Here is a 20,859-nt window from a genome sequence, read left to right as displayed (position 1 = left end):
CATGGTTAACCATACCCTCTTAATCAATATTCTTGAATCTCTTTCCTTTGATTCTCTGGCTGTTAAATGGTTTAGATCATACCTCAGCAACAGGCAACAGGCAGTCCTCTGGGAAAATCAAATTTCATCCTATTTACCTGTCACCATAGGGGTCCCTCAGGGCTCCATTCTTGGATCACTTCTTTTCTCATTATTTATTAATGATCTCCATGTAGCAATTCCCCAAGCCACCTGTATTCAATATGTAGATGACTCCACACTAATATGCTCAGCAACCTCTCCATCTGAACTATATTCTCTTACTCAAAATGTTTTCAACACTGTAGAAACATGGTTTACCAAACGTTGCCTCCTTCTTAATGCCAAAAAAACAAAACTCCTTCTCTTCACACCCACTACTAGGTACTCCCCCTTAGATTTCTCAATCTCTTCAAATAACGGCACTGTTATTTTCCCAGACTCTACCACTAAACTTTTAGGAATAATCATTGACAATAATTTCTCATTTGATTGCCATATAAACAACACCATTAAAATAGTCAACAGAAAAATAGGCTCCTTATATAGAATAAAACCTTTTTTAACCTCAACAGCCAGAGCCAAGATCGTTCACTCCCATCTAATCTCAACCCTTCTGTATGCTTCACCTATATTTACCAACCTTTAACCTTAACAAATTAGCAACTTCCTATAATAACATTGCCAGATTTGCTACTGGCAATCCCTTCAGAACCCACCACTGTTATAATCGTAGGCAACTAGACTGGCTAGAATTCCAAAACCATCTAATAATCCCCCAACTCATAATTGCCCACAAGATATTTTACCAACCAAATAATACCCTGATACTCTCAAAACTCTTAATCCCATCTAATAATCTGAACTTCCTACGTTCTTCTAGCAAACTCCTTGCTAGCTTAACGAAGTCTAATAATACAGCTGGTGACTCTCTGTTTACCAACACAGCAGGAAAAAACTGGAACCTGTTACCCAATGAACTAACTCTAATTACATCCTTGCCACTCTTTAAACAAAAACTTAAAAAACACCTCCAAATGCACTGGCTATGCCCTTGTAGTAACCCCGACTAACCACCCTCTTCACCCCTGTTTCTACCTCTTCTAACCAAATTTCCAAACATTTAAATGCTTAGTCTTGTAAATAAGACTGACACTATTTAAACTCTAATCAACTTTTTGTTTAAATCCTTCTACCTGATGTGAACTATTGTACATAACTCTTACTGTATTATATCTGTTTTAGCTTTCTTAAGCAATATTCTGTTTACTTCTACTTTTCTTAAGTGTTTTTATATCTAGAATGTAATAACTACCTGTTTTATTTTTGTTTATTAATCCTTTATTTACCATGTAACAATATTTTTATACTTTTGTATATCTGTGTGGAGCTTTTCTCCCCGGGCGGCCTCTACTGAAAATGGAAATATATCCAGCTAGACTAGCCCGGTCAACAAATGTAAAATAAATAAAAATAAAAAATAAATATAGTGAACAGAATTTGCCTTCCACAGAAGTGTACTGCTTTTATTTGGGGGTAAAATGGTATAGTTCCAACAACAAGTCTGGCTACCCGATGGTAAAACAGATTAGCGTGGCTACTGACACCTGCCATTCTTAATACCCCCTAAGTGGTGAAACATATCTAATTTTTTAAAATATTTTATTATTTTTAATGTAATCCCCATTCCCTTACAAATACATTGACTTGTGTACTTTTAAGAATTATTTATATTTTTTGATGCCAAAACATACCCATCCAGTATGTTCATAATTGTTTTCATTATACTGGAACTCATCCAGTGGCACAAACTCCAGTATCCAAGTGCACTACAAATATGCTGCTATGTCCATTGGTGTATACATGTGCAGAAGGGGTTAAATCCATCCTTACTAAGTTATACAAGCTGTGAGGAATTTATGAAGTATAGAGGTAACGACTTACAATGGTGTTATTTTAAAAAGGCAAACGTTTGCATAATCATACAACTCTGTTGTATGATAAATGTACCATAGCAGAGTTACGGATGTTTTTTATATTTAACCTTCATTGGGACAACAGTAGTTTCATCATGTAGTTTGCACCCTCAGATGCAGACAATATCCAACAATGTAAAACATGAATTATACACATTCTATGTCATATTGTGTAAAAACACATGGTGCTGTTTTTTTAAGTTTCACCATATAGCCTGTCCCTGTATATTTCTACAAATGCTATTAAATAGTTCAGAGGTTAGTACTAGGCTAACTACCATCGTGGGCCATTTTAAACATAGCCAAGTACTCCACATGAGAATCAAACTCTGTACCTTGTGTCTGTAAGATAAACACCTTAACCTTTATGCCAACCACACTGTGAGTAGTTCAACTCCAAGTGGGCTTTTTAAACATAGAGTCTGCATGGTTGTGGAGTACTATTGTTTATATTACCTCAAACTATGACTAAAGTTATTGTAAAGCTGCTAGTCATCCCTTGCAAGTTGTGCGTTGTCCGAACAGTAGCTTCAAATTTGAGTGACAGTGCATGCCTATGTTTAAGCATTAACCTACTGCCTTGATTTGTGTGTGGGGGGAATACTACGTATTGGGATTTTGTCTATGCATACAGCTGATAACAGTGACCATGTTATGGTTGACATGCTTGTCTGCCATTTGTTTCCAATATTTTTTCACATCTTTTTTACTGTGGTGGTTCACCAGTCCTTCCCACTAGGTCCAGTAAACTTTGTACTTGTAGGATGTTATGTTCTGAACATAAAGTCCAATTATGTTAAAATAATTTTGTGACCTTAATAAGAAATCCAGGCTTGAAGATAACATTTGTAGTTCATGGAGTAATAGCAAAAAAAAAAAAAAAACATATAGGTACAACTTTGTAGTGGTAATACAACTACTAACATGGCTAGCTAACATGAGGAAGAGCTCATAACTCACTAAGGCTGAAAAGTAATCATATGTATTTACTTTTAACACTGTATGCCAGCAATATTAACCTTTTAGTAGCAAAGATACTGCATCCCTCCTTTAATTATGCTAGGAATTCTTAGCAGAATTCAAACAGACTGTATACAATTACATTGGGCTCGTACACGAAAAAAATCAGTTACCACAATTCTACACAATTCATGAAAGTCCATTAAATGGTTACATATGTGCAAATGCAACTGGGTACTAGGATGTAGAGTAGTTATGCAAATGGTAGCCCCTGTGCAACATTCACAGTTCACAAGTGTATAAACAAGTGTGTAAACTGCAGTGTATGAAAGTCCATTAAACAGTTATATATGTGTATGTGCAACTGTGTACCAGGATGTAGAGTAGTTATGCAAATGGTAGCCCCTGTGCAACATTCACAGTTTACAAGTATGTAAACTGCAGTGTACTGTGTGTCATTTTGGAAGCACATATCCTGAGGGATAACTGCACACCAAGAGATTCAAACACATGATCAGGAATCCTTATGGCAGAATAAAGCTGATGTGTTATATCCTCCAATACATGACTGAGCAAGAAGGTCAACAGAACTCCACATAAAATTGTAAAGTACTATATTTCTTGGTTTGCATTGGATCTTTCATCAGAATGAGTAAACAGAGCAACACATGGAAACGTCAACACTATTTGTTATTGTAGGAAGATGATGATGATGTGTGGTCATCAGTGGAAGGTCCTACAACAGTAAATCTGTTTGTTGTAATATTTAAATTAATCCATTTCCAAAATCATGTCATACCAAATATGATCATTTTTTATGAATCATACCCTGACAGGACTGCACTAAAGGGAGAACACACAAACCCCCCCATGTTCCTCAGACTTTTTCCGTTCATTGTCATATCAGTTCTACCCATAAATTTCCTCTTTCTTTACCGTATACCTTATTGTTGTCAGCCTCCTCTATTATAATATCATCCTATGCATCTGTAATTGGTAATATGTGTTTTTTATACTGGATGGTACAAAACTTACAATCTCTCAAAATGCTTTCTATCTTTTGGGTACAAATGTGTTCTCAAACATATCATCCATCCTTTGATGTAATATTAACATTGGTGTACACATTACAAGCACATATGCAAACATTTTCTGCTGTTCAAACAGAACAGTGAAGCGGATTTCTGTTACTATGTCCATTCTATGTAAAGATATTTGTTATAATTTATGATCACAAAGTTCAAATGATGAATGCAGGAAGAGTAACACAATTCATTATCTATGAGTCTTAGCATTTTCTCAACCATGTACATCACACAGTACATACTACCCATTTATAACACTATGGGCCATAATTGTAAATATGCTGTCCTCTCTTTACACTGCAATACTTAAATGTGAATTGAATTTTATGACGTAATATTACATTTTTTGCTGTGCCTTTTTTGTGTTGTGTTCAGGGAGTTGACTTTTTAAAAATTAAGGCTTGCAACAGTGTGTCATGATCATCGCTAATGTTTAATTTTATCATTTTTCATTTCACCATAAAAACATTTTCAGTCAACCATTTTGTTTCCGTTTCATTCCATATTCTGTTTCACCTTCCATCTATTTTTGTTTCATTTTCAACAGACACGATTGCCAGTAAACCTGAAAACAAGAGTAAGTTTTTGTTACACTTCCAATTTTATTTGTTTTGCTGATTACATGCTTTACAGCAAGCTTTTTATCTAATTTTTAATTAATAGACTGTGCTGCTGAGATATACAGGGGTATGTCTAGGTTAACCGTAAAAGAGGGGTGCTGAGCTACTTCCTTTCTCCGGTGGCATTTGGCAACAAACAAGGCACCTGGTGGTGATCAGGCCATTTCAGGAGGTGTTTTTAGTGAGCTTCAAGGGTGTGGCTTCTGTTGTTTTGTAGTGATTTTCAAAGACATAGCATGTTTCCTTGCTGAATGAGGTCCTAGAATGAGGAAAGGGTTTAGTTTGTCATAGATGTGTTTCACATATAAGCTAACTGTATGAATTTCTATAATGAAAAGGAGTGAGTGTGTCCCATTTGTGAAGTGCAGAAACTAGTCTGGAACTTATGACAAATAGTCTACTAATATTTATTTACTATAGATTTTCAGATGTTATAGTTCTATACATATTTATAAGTGCTTTTTAACTTAGTATGTGCCTGGGAGATGAAAGATATTTTATTAGGTATCTTGAATGAGCCTGTCAATCTTTTGTGATACTGGTAGATGTTTCTAGTAGCTAACCCCAATTAGTAGTGGGTGCAAAGCTTAAATATGTTTTCTGAATGACGACAAGTGGATAATGTACTTAGGTTAATCTGTAGTGATGGGAGCAGGAGATAGCCCTTGGCCATTTACTTCAGAATTACAGATGATGTTGAATGCAGCCTGTGTAAAACAAAATGTTTTGCTTCCGTTGTACTTCACTAAGGTATAAGATTACTGTCTTGTGATTATTTAGGTTTGCATGTTTGCAGTATTTTATAGGAGAAATAAATAACACTCAGTATGAAAGCAATGTCCTTGGAAACTCTATAATTCAAAGGAGGGTGTTCTGCTGCCCATGTTGTAACTATATTTTCCTCTGTTCTTTCCTGTAACAATTCATGTGGTTTTAACATCATCCTTTTCATTTTTTCTGATCATATTTTTTATCATAAACTTGTATTTCTAAGGAACATGTTTAATTTTTGCCAACATGCTGACTTTTAGCACTGTTAGAAAGGCAAGTCAAGAAGGTACTATTAATATATAGTAAATGAGATAAAACAACAAAGATGTTGGTGATAATGGTCAGCTCATGATGGGAGTTAGCCCAGAAGGTTAAGGATCTGACCTATTAACAAGCTTCCTGTAGAGAAAGGTACAGATTTTGCTTCTTTCCATTTCCATTTGTCTACTCTATGACACTAAGTCATTAGCTAAAGAGTGCTCCCAAGTCATTCCTGAAAAGGGAAACATCCAACATGCTTAACTTTTTAATGAATGTATAAAAAAATACTTTTATGCCTTATAGAGGCCCAAATTTTACTACTTTTAGTCATAGCCGGTCTTAGGCGTAGGCCAACTAGGCGACTGCCTAGGGCGCCGCTCTAGCAGGGGCGCTTTTTCAGTGTTTATTTTGTGTAGGTAGACCAGGTTGGGGGCACCAGGTGGTGTGGTTGGGGGTGCCATGGAGCCATTTTGCCTTAGGCACCAGTTGACCTAAGGCCGCTCCTGCTTTTAGTACTGATATTAAGCAGTTATGCTAAATAAAAATGTGTGTCAGTGTTTAATATTAGATCATTTCAGGCTTCATTGTTAAGGTTAAATCAACTTACCTATTATTGATTTTTAATTTATTTTATCCAGTTTAATACAATATTTGTTTTTAATGTTTCTTAGGGTATTATCAATTTTAATGATTGGAAAATATTCACCTTGGTAATCACACTATATCTGTAAAATTAAAGTTCAGTTTTACTCTCATCTATATGTGGGCCTTTTTATTGCATCCATCCCCGTTTTTCTATAATAGTTCTAGACGAATCTCTGCACACTGTCATACCAAGATATTTAGGAAAATAAAACAACTTTCCCAATTTCTTGTATGAATATCCAAGATATTTAAGTCTGGTATTATAAAGGGCTTATTTACTTTTATTTTGCAGTGGAAATGTCATTAAACATTACTATTTCCTTTTTTTTCAGAGTGTTTTATTGTTGGCCTTAATTAAATGAACTTTTTGTTTTTTTTTTAATCTTATAAGTGGAATAACGTATAGTTACAAAACTATATCATTTAATACTTTAATATAGCTAAAATAATAACAGGCAAACACAAAACATTTGTTAATTAAAAAGTAAAGGCAGAAAGTCCTGATTTTTGATTTTTTTTTTTAGCTCAGTACTATGTAGCTGAATTTCTAGGAAATTTTGTATTTTTGACAAACAGTTGTTGACTGCAGATGGTGGAGAAGTTTTATTTTTCTCGATCACTACTTCTTCAGCATTAATAATGAATACAGGCAGTATGCTTGCAGAATTAATCAAGATTTGCCTGGTATAAGTAACAATAGCAATAATGATGGTAAGAATAACAACAATAATAATAATAATAATAATAATAATAATAATAATAATAATAATAACAACAATAATAATAATAATAATGATAACAATGTATTACAAGGACTAGGTGTACCCTTTTGCCCTCTAGTGACTGCTTATTCTAGAGACGTTAATAATTCAGGACATTATCATAAAAAATTAGAATCATATTTTAGAAGAAAATTTGGGTAATGTCCTGGGGGGTTGTCTGAATATAGTTTATAGGAGAGGACAGAACTTAAAAGGTATTCTGGAAAGATCAGGCAGATATAGGGTACAAGGAAAAATGACAGCATGTGGTATGTGCTCACCATGTAACCATATTTTGCCTACAACTTATGTACAAATCTGTGATAAGAGAATATTTATCAGGGGAAAACATAATTGTAATTCCCAGGCAGAGGTTTATTTGGCATTATGTAAGGACTGCCCGGTGTTTTACATAGGTAAAACCCAACGAAAATTGGCACAGAGGATCTATGAGCACATGTATGAAATTAGACAAGCTAAAGAGAAAAATGCATTATATAGGCATATTAAAAAATACCCACAACACACCTTTAAATTTGTGGTTTTGGAACAGGCCAAATATAATAACCGGGGAGGGCCTTGGATCTCCTACTCCCAAAAGAGACCAGAAGATATTTATATGATCCAGGAATGGGTCCAGAAATCTGGTAAGAGTAGGAGATCCAATTGATGTCTACTACTGGAACTAGGCTGGCTCCTACACAGTGCTGCCTTCCCAATAACAAGGCAAGTAGTTTCCTTGACTGATATGGGAAGCATGTATTATTGTCAGCAACCCCAGGCTTCAGATCCCAGAACTGTCAAACTCACACTGCTAGGTTTTAGGAAGAAACAATCAAAAAGGTTTAAGGGTGCTGTAAGGGGGGTTCAAGGTAAACCCAAAGGATTCACTTATGACCAAAGTCAGCATTGCCATGCAGGAGAGCAGGAATGCTATACATCAAACTGTGTGAATGGCAGTGTGGATGTAGCATCTAGGGCTGCTGCAATGTGGTCTGCCATCAGGAGACATGCATGACGAGACATCAGGCCTCAGGATGTCAGGGTGCAGCTACTTAATGCCCCTATAGGTAAGGAGTTACCCATTTGGGACTCATCTAAAGAATCTTTTACAAAACTGGGGGACATGGAAAAGACTAACAAGTCATTCAAGCAACCTTTCTCCCTCATTACAAGTACAGCAGACATTTCCCTGCTAAATGATGACCCTACTGTCAAATGCAAGACAAAGTCAAACAGCCAAAATATAGAAAAGCTACATATAAGAGAAAGCGTCAGATTAATGAAAAAGAAAGGGCAAAAAACACAGTAGGGAACAACATTTGCTACATACCACTCTTCTATCAATCAATCCCAGAAATCCCTGCACAGTCCTTCTCCCTTCTCTCTTTACCTTTTCAGTAGCACCAAAGGATAGACAATCGGCTAACTCTGTTCTACCAGCAGTGGTCAACAGCCGGGTTATAACCATATTATCAGGGGGTTACTGATTCCAATTCAAAACTGTACTCAGGATGATTGACATCCCACCTTTACCAGAAGAATGGAGGAATCTGGTAGATGGATTATATAAGACATGCCTTCACAGGGAGCCAAAGAGTAGGTTCCCTGAAAAGCAGAAACCACAGGTTTTAACTCATGGCTGCTCTTAGTACCAAGAAAGAATAGATATTGGAGACCCATTGCAGATCTGGCAAGGCTAAATGGATTTGATTTCTAAGGGTCTCAAAATTCAAAATGTTAACCCTTCAGGACCTGTTGTTCCTGCTGGCTTCTCAGGTACTTAGTTTCTATATAACCATTCACATAAATCACATGTGCTTCCACAGTTTCAAAGCAGGGGGTTGCTATTATCAGATTAATCTCTTGCCCTTTGGTTTACCTTCTGTGCTGACAATGTTTACAAAATGTGTGGTACCAGTGATAGCCTATTGCAGGATTTAGGGAATTCACAGATACCCATATCTGGATGACTACTTCATTGAGGAGGAGTTGCAGAAGGTTTGGGCTTACACTATGGAATGGTTTTAAAGTCTATGTTTCTTTCTCCACCTGTCAAAATCAATACAAACACTAGCCAGGCTAGTGGCATTGATAGGGGTCTTACCAGAATTCCCAGAGGAAAACGTATTTCTGCTACATAACGAGAAAGCACAATTCCTTTCTGCATTTTTCAGGAACTGGTACTTCTGGTCTACACCACATCTGCGATTGTAACTGCAGCCATAGCAAGCACTGGAACGGCAGCAGCATGAATTGTCATTTGAGACTCCTGTACCAGTCCTGCTGAGCTTTGATAAAGCTTGAACTATAGTGATGTGCAGTTCAAATACAGAGCAATGAAGGAATGCCTTTCAGACAACCCCTTCAAAACAAACCTTGTCTATGGACACCTCAGGCAGAGACTGGGCCTCAAACTATGGATCTCAGGGTACAGGGCACCTGGAGATCGAAAAAATGCAGATAGATAAACCTGAAGGAAGTGATGGCAGTGATCCTGGCCTTCAAAGCTTTCCAACAAATATGGAAACCAGAATTCTACACTTGATTACACAGAACACTACAGCATGTAGCACATAAACAGTTCTCCTTAGCCTCTTTGCAGGTTCACCTTCCAGGCTTGGGAAGAAGACCATCAATACCAGGTGATACTGAGGGATACTTACAACCCAGCTCAGGACCATACCTTAGTGAGTCAGTACCAGGTGATACAGAGGGATACTCACAACCTAGCTCAGGAGAATACCTTAGTGAGCCAGTATAGGTGATACAAAGGGATACTCACAACCCAGCTCAGGAGAATATGTTAGTGAGCCAGTACCAGGTGATACAGATGGATACCCACAACCCAGCTCAGGAGAATACCTTAGTGAGTCCTTACCAGGTGATACAGAGGGATGTTCTCCATGTTTCACTGTTGCAGTCATTATATTTGGGTAATCCTGCTAGCAGGTTGCCCTTAGCCGGCCTGAATTCCAAAGTCTTAGGTCCTGCGTCAGCTGCTGTCACCCCTTCCCTGATGGCAGGTTGTCAGGGGTATAAAAAAAGTAGCTGACACCATTTTCTTCAGTCTTTCTTGCCGCTTGGTGCCCGAAGCAGAAGCAGTTCGCAAGTGCCGGTCGGCCAACTCCTGAGATTTTCGTGTTTGAGTTTCAGATCCGAAGTCTTCAATAAAGCTAAGTACCCCTTTGGGGAAACTTTTTTCTTGCTCCAGACCGATATCAGAAAAAGTTAATAATTGTATTTCTTGTGGTAAGCAAATACCTCATAAGGATTTTTATTCTTACTGTATTCCTTGCCTATGCACTGATCACAACGTTACTGGTTGTCAGTTTTGTGCTAGATTTAACCAACGCACTATTAAGCATCGGTATGATTTTGCTGTAAACTTTTTTGGACGCCAGTTTAATTATCCTGAAATGTCATTGGATAGCCATCCAACTACCGGAGTTTACAAAATATGCAAAGAAAAGGATAGAGAAAAACAACCGAGGCCCAAAACCGACGACCAAGCTTCTCCTAAGCCAGTCGCCGGTTCTCCGGTTCTCAGTGAGGTGCTTTCGCAGACCCTGACATCCACTACTTTAGAGTTGCAGGCCGCTACCGACTCCCACGTGGAGTCGGCCATGCCGCTGGATACTCAAGGTATTGGAGCCTCGAACACTAATCCCTCAGATGGGTCCGGTGCCGCTGAGCAGGTACCGCCTTCTGAGGGTATATTCAGACCTAAACATCTTTACATTAAAACAACTTCAGCTTCAAAGACAAAGGCTAAAGCACCTTCCAAAGCAAGGAAACAAACTTAAGAGCCATGTGGACAGGCTTCTATGCCCAAAAAACAGATGCTCAAAATAGCCGAAGACTTGATTACCTTGATCAGGGGTTCCCATCCCCCTCCTGTTAAGAGGCCTAGGTAAGACACTGACTATGAATCTTCAGATCAGGTTCTATTTCTTCTGATTCCTCTTCTGATCAGGGATATTCTCTTCCCCCATGAGGATTCTGATGCTGAAGAATCTATACCGTCAGCATCTCCTCCTGAGGACTATTCCTTTGGGGAAACCTTGCATACCATGAGGGAGCATTTCCACTGGGAGAGCCAAGACTTTTCAGAATCTAAAAAGAGGCTCAGGGATTTGTTTTTTAAAAACCCTGCTACTGACCCAGAAACTATTTCACTGGGTCCAAAGGGAGTTAAGGCTTCCATGGCAAAAAACCCACCCCCCTCTGACAGAGATTCAAGGGAACTCGATAGATGGGGAAAAAAGGTTTACACATCTGCAACTTTGGCTGTAAGGGCCTTAAACTGTCAATTTCATATGCTTACGTATCAGCAACATGTCATGGGATTGCTTAAACAGAAAATGTTGTTAAATTCTGAATGTGCAGAAAACAAGGAAATGCAGGATTTATGGTATGCAGCAGAACAAGTTGGAAAACATACTTTGCAATGTGGTTTTGATTCTTTGGAGGCCTCCTGCAGGGCCGCAACTACAGGTTCTGTAATTAGGAGGCATGCTTGGTTAAAGGAACAAAATCTGCCTGATCATGTTAAAGTTAAATTACTAGATGCACCTTTACAGCATGATACTTTGTTTGGTGTTAAGGCAGAAGAGGTGTTAAAGAAAATGGAGGACAAAGCTAAATCTATGCAAACTGTCAAAGATTTTTTACAAGTACCGCCACCTAGGTTTAGTAGACACTGGCCTAAAAAAAAATTGGTCCTTTCCTGTGTCAGACAGATCTCAAAGGGGCAGACCCAGACACCCTAGGGGCAGATCCCAGACGCAAGGTTCTTACAGGCCCAAGCAATGGGATGCTTCTACCTCCAAAGGTGGAGAAGACAGATCACAAACATACAGAAAACAGTCTCAATGACTTCCCCATGCCTGCACCAAGCACTTATCTTCTGGCAGCACCCTTAGGGGGTAAATTAGCACTTTTTGCTCAAAATTGGCACATCATAACTCAGGACAAGTGCATTCTAAACATAGTGTCACAAGGCTACAAGTTCCATTTCCATACTCTGCCAAAGGCAAACGGCTGGCCAGATCTGCCAAAAATCAATGGACATGGGGCCATTCAACAAGTACCAGAGCAAGAGCAGGGACAAGGTTTTTACTCAAGACTGTTCTTGGTACCCAGAAAGGACAAGGCCTGGAGGCCGATACTGGACCTATCTATTCTGAACACTTTCCTGGATGTTCCAAAATTCAAAATGTTGACTTTGCAGCAGCTTCTGCCCATGCTGGGCAAGAATGCTTGGCTTGTGACTTTAGACCTAAAAGGGGCATACCTGCATGTTCCCATCAGACAACCATGCAGAAGATACTTAAGATTCAAGGCAGGTTCAATGCATTACCAATTCTCTGCACTGCCCTTTGGCTTATCCACTGCGCCCAGGGTCTTTACAAAGTGCCTGACACCAGTAGTTGCATTCTGCTGACAAAGAGGAATACAAATATATCCTTACTTGGACGACTGTCTCATTCAAGCAGAGAACAAGGACATTTTTCTTCAACATCTGGTGTTCGTGAAAAGACTTCTAACATGCCTAGGGTACACAGTCAGCAAAAAGAAATCAAAACTAGTACCCTCACAAGAGGTAACATTCCTGGGTGCAAGCTTGAATACAACTGCCCAGATGGCTTATCTCATGCCAGACAAACAAAGGCAACTGACTACCTATTTCAAAATGTTGGCAACAAAGTCCCAGTTATCTGCAAGAAAAATTCTGCAGGCTTTGGGCTTCATGGCATCCTGCATCCTACTAATTCCATATGCAAGACTGCATATGAGAAAACTTCAATGGTACCTAAAAAGTGTTTGGACTCAACATAGCCACAGCCTGGAAACAGTCATTACTCTCATTCCCTGCCTGCAACAGGAGTTTCGATGGTGGGCAAAGGCTTGTCACCAGAACAAGGGACAGCCATTCACATTACCTCCAGCTAGGCAGACACTAACAACGGATACATCAGACTATGCCTGGGGAGCCCACATGGCAGGAAGATGCATTCAGGACACATGGTCCTCAAACCAAATGTATTTACATATCAATCAAAAATAGATGTTAGCTGTTCAAAATGCCCTGACAGCCTTCAAGGACCTACTTCATCCAGGACAACTACTGATAAAGACAGACAACACCACGGTCATGTGGTATATAAACAAGCAGGGGGGCACACATTCTTACCCCCTTTGCAGACTAGCCATGACCTTGTGGGACACAGCATTGACTTACCAAGTACATCTGCAGGCACAATTCCTGCCAGGAAAGGAAAATACTCTGGCAGACAAACTAAGCAGAAACCTCATGGACCCCCACAAGTGGAAGCTGGATCCACAAGTCTTCAGCATGATAGCAAGGAAATGGGGATGCCCGGTCATAGATCTATTTGCCTCCCCTCTCAATTACCAACTAAAAAGATTCTGCATAAGGACTTATCACAGACAAGCATGGAAAGTGGGCGCCCTATCTTTCAGCTGGAAAAACCTATCAGTATATGCCTTTCCTCCACTGCCTCTCCTCCCCAAGGTGCTCCTAAAGGTCAGACAGGAGAAGCCAAAGATGATACTGATTGCCCCAGACTGACCATGCCAGTACTTGTATCCAATACTAAGAAACTTGTCTCTATACCCAGCTTGGGCCTTACCTCAAATACCTCGACTACTGTCCCAGCAAAACAATCAGATCATGTACAGCCAACTCAGGACATTAAACTTGGCAGCATGGCGGATAATGTAGTCATACAAAAAACACCTCTCTGTAAAGCTGTGATGGATGTCATTCTGGAAGCCAGAAGGCCTAGTACTAGAAAGTCTTATGCTGGAAAATGGAAGAAATTCTGTGCCTGGAACCAGGCACAATGAACTTATACAGCGGTACCAAATATTCCTCAGATTTTGCAGTACTTAACTGAGATGCTGGACAAAGGCCTATCTTTTTCATCAAATAAAATTCATGCCTCTGCCATTTTGGCTCATTACAATATAGAGCCACCACTTTTTTCTCATCCTTTATTAAGACAGTACCTCAGAGGAGCCAAAAATGTAAGGCCCTCAAGAAGACTACCAATACCCGCATGGGACCTCAACTATGTCTTGGAAAAGCTCACCCTACCTCCTTTTGAGCCAGCGGCTACTGCTGACATGAAGTTCTTATCTTGGAAAACAGTGCTGCTCTAGCAAGTACTTCTGCAAGATGAGTTTCAGAGCTACAGGCACTCATGGCTGTGGAAGCTTTCATCATTTTTCATCCAGACAGGGTCTCCCTGAGGACAAACCCAACATTTATGCCTAAAGTAGTGTCCATTGTGGTGCTTAACCAAGCCATCCATCTGCCTACTTTTTACCCAAATTTACAGAACAAGGGGGAGAGAATCCTGCATTCTTTGGACATACACAGAAAGCTTAGATTCTACTTGGACAGAACCAAAGCTTTCAGGAAGACCGAACAATTACTAGTGGCATATCCTGCAGGATCACAAGGAAAGCCTATCTCCAAGCAGACTCTTTCTAAGTGGTTAGGACACTGCATTGCAAGCCAGTGCCTAAGGGAATTAGGCCTCATTCCACCAGAGCTGCAGCCACCTCAGCAGCCTTTCTCAGGGGAGTACCAACCAGAAACATTTTAGAGGTGGCTACTTGGAGTTCAGTGCACACCTTTACAAAGCATTATCTGCCACTCTACTCTAAATCCAGGGCAGGCTTTGCCACTGCAGTTCTGCAGGGCCTCATAGCAGCTCCTACTGTTGTCTAGTTCCAGCCTCCCAACCATAGCTTTGGGACTGTACCCAAATGTAATGACTACAACACTGAAACACAAAGAACATAGTACAGTTGTGTACACTTACCATAAATGTAGATGTTCGAGTGTATTCACTGTTGCAGTCCAGGTAACCCACCCATCTTCCCCCTTTTTTCTTTTGGATCTTATCTTTCCTTCTCTGATTTATACTACTTATGTGGTGTATTTGCTTTTAGATGAAGGTAAAATGTATATTGGTGTATTTCTAAGCATATATATAAACTTTGGCTACCCTTTTTAGGGGCACCTGACATCTGGGGCAAGAAAAAACTGAAGAAAATGACATCGGCTACTTCTTTTATACCCCTGACGACCTGACGTCAGGGAGGGGGTGACAGCAGCTGACGCAGGACCCAAGACCTTGGAATTCAGGCTGGCTGAGGGCAACCTGCCAGCAGGATTACCCAAATGTAATGACTGCAACAGTGAATACACTCGAACATCTACATTTATGGTAAGTGTACACAACTGTACTATACTCACAACTGAGCTCAGGAGAATACCTTAGTGAGTTAGTTAAGCAGCACTTCAGAAGACCCTAATGAATGGCTGCTACACAAGGGTACCCTTCCAGACCTTAGTCACTGGTGAGAGGTAGCATGGATAAACATTATTGTTTTTCACTGCAACACATGGTGTCACAGAGCACCATACAAGCAGTTTTGGGCAGATGTCTTCTCCCTGAATATGGCAGCTCTTTTTCTATAAACTTTGACTCCCATAAGCTTCCTTCCCAAGGTAGTTTAAAATGTAAGAGGTGAAACCAGGGATGATGTTAATTGTTTTTGTATGGTCAAGGCCACATTAGTTCTTCCTACTGTTGTTTATGGCTAAAGAGTAATTGTATCTGCTGCATTAGGACATGTAAAACTGCACAAGACTCAGGGTGTCATTGTTGCATGCACACCTGTCTGCACATAGACTGAAAGTGTGGAAGATATGATCTTACTACACTTTAATCACCTTTACTTTGAAGATTTACTTAATATAATGAGAGAAGCAAGTAGGCTAGGTATGAATAATTTTTATCTATTCAATTGGAGGAGATTTTCCGTCTGATATCAAAGTAGGGCTCAAAATCCAAAATGACATGAAGGTACCTGTGGTTCTACAGTATGAGTAAGAGTGGTTGTTTATGTCTGGTCGTAAATATAACGTCTTCAACATACATCTGTCACTCATTTTCTTCCTCTTGTCCATGAAGCCCCTTTTGACATCTAGGGCACTTGTCAAGTAGTTTCTTAAAAACATTCTACACCTCAGATCCTGTTGAGCCTGTTAGATTCTGAATTGCATCCTGGAGAAATTAAATTTACCGACTTTCAAGCCAAAAGCTACAAAACTCCTCAAATACTTTACTTCAAAGGCTGCACTGCTCACACTGTAACTTCAGCAAGTAGAATTTCTGAGAGGCAGTGTGTAAAACACGCCTCTTTTTTATTCTACAAATATAGGGCAGGTTTGCACACAAAAGTTTCCTTCATGCCAAAAGTTATGGCAGAAGTATTCTTTAACAAAATTATCCCATTGCTTGTTTTCATCCGTAACCAACGAAAGGGATAAGAAGAATATTACAATCCATGAATGTCTACAGATAATTTAATATATTAACCATACAGACCTTGTGTTTGTACCTTACAAACACAAGGTCCAGAGTTTGATTCTCAGATGGGGTAAATGGCTAGGCTTAAAATGGCCCACAAAGGCAGTTAGCCTAGTACTATCCTATGAACCTTTTGTGGCAGTGGACTGTACTTTGCTCAACTACACTGCAATCTGATTTGCTGCACTTTAGTCATATTTTTGCAAGTCTGATCTGGTATATGGCTTTACCCCCTGCGCCACCTTACTCATGTGTGCTAATCCTAACCCTACATGTTACATTACTACAATCCCTCTCCCTAACAGTACTAAATTTTCCACATCAGATCGATTATTTCTTTTGCCACAAAGAGGAGAAGATGCAAGTGTCCAAGTAAATGATTTCTTAATGGATAACTCATCACATATTTAGTTATTCATTTATGTGTGCATGTGTATGGTTGCAGTACCATTTGTTTGCTGTACAGTTAGTTGACATGGTAGTTGAATTAGCTGTTTTCGTCAACTAGAGGTGGGAGGTTGGCATGATGGTTAAGGTGTTTACCTTACAAACACAAGGTCCAGAGTTTGATTCTCAGATGGGGTAAATGGCTAGGCTTAAAATGGCCCACAAAGGCAGTTAGCCTAGTACTAACCTATGAACCTTTTGTGGCAGTGGACTGTACTTTGCTCAACTACACTGCAATCTGATTTGCTGCACTTTAGTCATATTTTTGCAAGTCTGATCTGGTATATGGCTTTACCCCCTGCGCCACCTTACTCATGTGTGCTAATCCTAACCCTACATGTTACATTACTAAAATCCCTCTCCCTAACAGTACCACTACACAACACAAAAGGACACAGAGCACACACAGCACTAGACATACAAAATTCTAACCTTTACCCTAACCTACAAACACTCGCACATACACACCCGTTACTATTACCTTTTCAGTCAAACATTCATTTTCCTGCACAGTCCTACTTACAAACACTATAAAAATGTGCATTCAGTCAAATGTGCTTTCAATATTTTGTTCTTTCTGTGTTTTTCACCACTTCAAAAACTTTTCAGTCAAATGTGCTTTTGATATTTTGAGCTGTAACCACACACATATTTATTTATTTATTGACATTTGTCTACCAAGAAAGTCAGACTGGGTAATAAATATCCATTTTCAGTGGAGGCCCTGGAAGAAAAGCTCCAGAGACTTATAAAACACTAGTACAAAGTAATTAAAAATATATAAATATATATATATATATATACACACACACACACACACATATATATATATATATATATATATACACACACACACACACACACACACACACACACACACACACACACACACACTGATAGTGAAATAAGTAGGATACAGCAAAGCATGAGCAAACACCAGTGATGTAAACATAAAAATAAAAAATAAATAATAAATGAATTATTAAATATCAGTATATGCAATACTATTAGAAGTATAGTCTGCTATGCTAGGAAATAAAACTAAAAATATACTCATCCATCCTAAGAGTGGGGAGAGGGCAGGTGTTGAAAGGTATAGCTAGTATGAGGAGAGGTTAGATTAGTAAGAATGTAAAGTAATTGTTAATGTAGGTCATATAGGTGAGGTGCATGGGCATAGTTAGTGAGAAATTATTTGAGAGAGGACTTAAATACATGGAGGATAGAGATAGTTCTGATTGAATTTATGATAAAGTTGTATTGTTTGGAGATACAGCTTGAGTATAAACTTTGCTCCATGCATTTTTTTTTGTACATTTCAAACAGGATTTTGTCTTGAGAGCACAGAGGGCAACTTTGGAGATAGTGATGAAGTACTGAGAAGATAGAAGGGGGGTAAAGAGGTTATATCGTATTTTATTGATTAGAAGAAGTTGTGTATGGGCTAGTCGATGTGGAAGTTCTAACCAGCTGAGAACACGTAAGGCAGAACAATGATGAGCTTTATGTGGCAGGTTAGTTGCAAATCTAGCTACCTTATTATAGCTTTGATCCAGTTGTGATTTAACAGAGCTCTGAATGTTAGTCGAAATAGGTGATCCATAGAGACAAGTAGGAAACATAAAAGAATAAACACAGCACCAAACTGAAGTAATAAATTAACTTTTACCATAAGATCATCACTATTCAAATTAAACCAGGTTTCCCTCCAATTCACAGAGCTTTTTCAATGCACAAATATTTAATGAATGCATCCAAATTTAAAGCCCAGAAGGTAGGAAAATACAAGTCAGAAAATAAATTTTAATAAATATCAACTCTAGTCAAAAATTGTAATACTAGATATAAACAATATTGATGAAATAGAATACATTGTGAAATTGGAAATGTATCCTAATGTATGCAGTGACATCTAATGTTAAATTTGTAAAATTGCAAGAAATATATAGAAAAATATATACCTAAAAATTAAAAAAACTTATCCTAAGTAAAAGTTGTGTATGAAATAGTTGATACCAAGACACTTTTAAAGTGACTCATTCAGTCCAGTCCACTACATTGCCACAGGATTTAATATTTGTTGTTTCTCTTTTTTATCTAAAATCATCTGTTTATCAAGTCGTGGTATGCTGAAACAACCTTATCAATTCCCATAAATGAAAAAAAATCACACCAGGGTGTTGGATCTTGTGCTTGAATAAGGAACTTCCTTTTTTTTCAATAATATTTATTTATTTTTACAATAAAACAGGACAGTAACTGAGATGTATCATATAAAAACAAAAACATATGAGCATTAAACAATTGCTGTACATTAAGATTAATACAAAAAGAGGTTAATCAATCAAACAATCTTATCTACACTATGTACATAGATGCTTCCAAAATTCAATATAGCAAAAGAGATAGTTTCAGTAGGATTAATATATATATAAAGTCTTAAAGGGAAATAGATATTTATGTAAATTATGAATGTAAAATGTTGTGAAAAATTCTTAGTTATGATGAAGTAGGGTCATTTGTGGTAGTTTATGCAAGTATGATATTAAAAATGCGTTCCCATAGGTTGCAAAATTTAATATTTTGGTCCCTTTTGTTGATTATTATTTTATGGGTTAATAGATGTTTCATTGCTATCAATCTAAAGTTCTCCCAAGAGTTATTGGTTGAGTTGAGCCAGTTGGTAGCTATATAAAGTTTCATTAAGAGGAAAATATTAATCAGGGTAATTGCTTGTTTTTTGGAGATATTATTTGGGAGAATGTGTAATATCATAAATTCCCAGGTGAGTGTAGATGTCTGATAGCCCGTCTTTTGTAGTTGAAGTTTAAGGGAGTTCCAGAGTTTGAATACACATTTACAGCTCCAGAAAATGTGGAGTAGGTCAGCAGATTTATCTTTGCAGTGAGGGCAGAGTGGGGATTTCTTGGGGTTAATTTTATGTGAAATAGTAGGTGTGAAATATGCATTATTATAGATCATGAGTTGAGTAAAAGCGAGTTTTTGAAGGGATATAGATTTTATTGTTAGGTTAATTGCTTGATTCAATTTATGATTATCAATGGATGGAAGGTTTTTCCTCCAGTAGTCAGAGATGAGCATATGTTTCTGGAATTTAATTTCTTTGATCATTTTGTAAGTACATGAGGTAGATATTTTAGTTAGGAGGAGAGTCTTCCAAAGTAAATTACAGATTACTATGTCTTCATTATTAATGATAGAGTCATGGAGATAACTAGTACATAACTCCTTAATCTGTCTCAGGATCAGTAAATATGATTTGGGAAGGTTCAGTTGGTTCCTTAATTCTTGAACAGAGCAGTTTAAGTATGGATATATGTCTTGTATGGTTGTGTTTATTAGTCGAGGGAAGCAATTTAGATTTAAAGTCTGATTATTTATTTTAAGATTAAGGTTTTTATGTAAGGGTTGTAATGTCATCATAGCTTGCATAAGGTTTAATGATTTAAATAATTTTTGTGTTAGTGCAGTGGAGTATTTAAGGGGTTCTATTAAATTACAGGATTTCAGTAAATTGGTGTTTAAAAATGGTAATGCTTTGGGGTTCATATCTAGGCTTTTAATATGAATAAGGAACTTCTACCACATGAACATGTGATGTTACTGAGATGTAAAGAAAATATTTGTTTCAAAGTTCCTGAAGTTTCCCTCACATAATATATGCCACGTTTACATGTTCAAAGACAAATCACCACCTCTGTATTACATATGATAAGCTGCTGTATTATTTTGATGAACAAGATTTTGTCTTACTTATATAAGGACAAAACATAATTACCACATGAAAAATGACCAGTAGGTCTATTGCCTGAAATGTACCTTGTTTTTATCTGTATGTGTGTGCGCACATGCTTGAAAAGCTATAGATATAGATAAATGTG

The 20,859-nt window shown here is 38.1% G+C and overlaps 1 protein-coding gene across 1 annotated transcript in view; it reads left to right on the top strand.

Annotated features, from left to right (window-relative positions):
• Positions 1 to 20,859, top strand: part of UNC5B (unc-5 netrin receptor B) — a 1,477,685-nt gene that overhangs the window by 1,342,959 nt on the left and 113,867 nt on the right. Inside the window, exon 8 of the mRNA XM_044056822.1 lies at positions 4,587 to 4,616. Coding sequence (XP_043912757.1) covers positions 4,587 to 4,616 — 30 coding nt within the window. The remainder of the gene's footprint in view (positions 1 to 4,586; positions 4,617 to 20,859) is intronic.

This window comes from Protopterus annectens, chromosome 14.part0 (assembly GCF_019279795.1).
Source record: "Protopterus annectens isolate FY-2018-M chromosome 14.part0, PAN1.0, whole genome shotgun sequence".
Lineage (NCBI taxonomy): Eukaryota > Metazoa > Chordata > Ceratodontiformes > Protopteridae > Protopterus > Protopterus annectens.
This window is presented reverse-complemented; position numbering and strand designations above follow the sequence as displayed.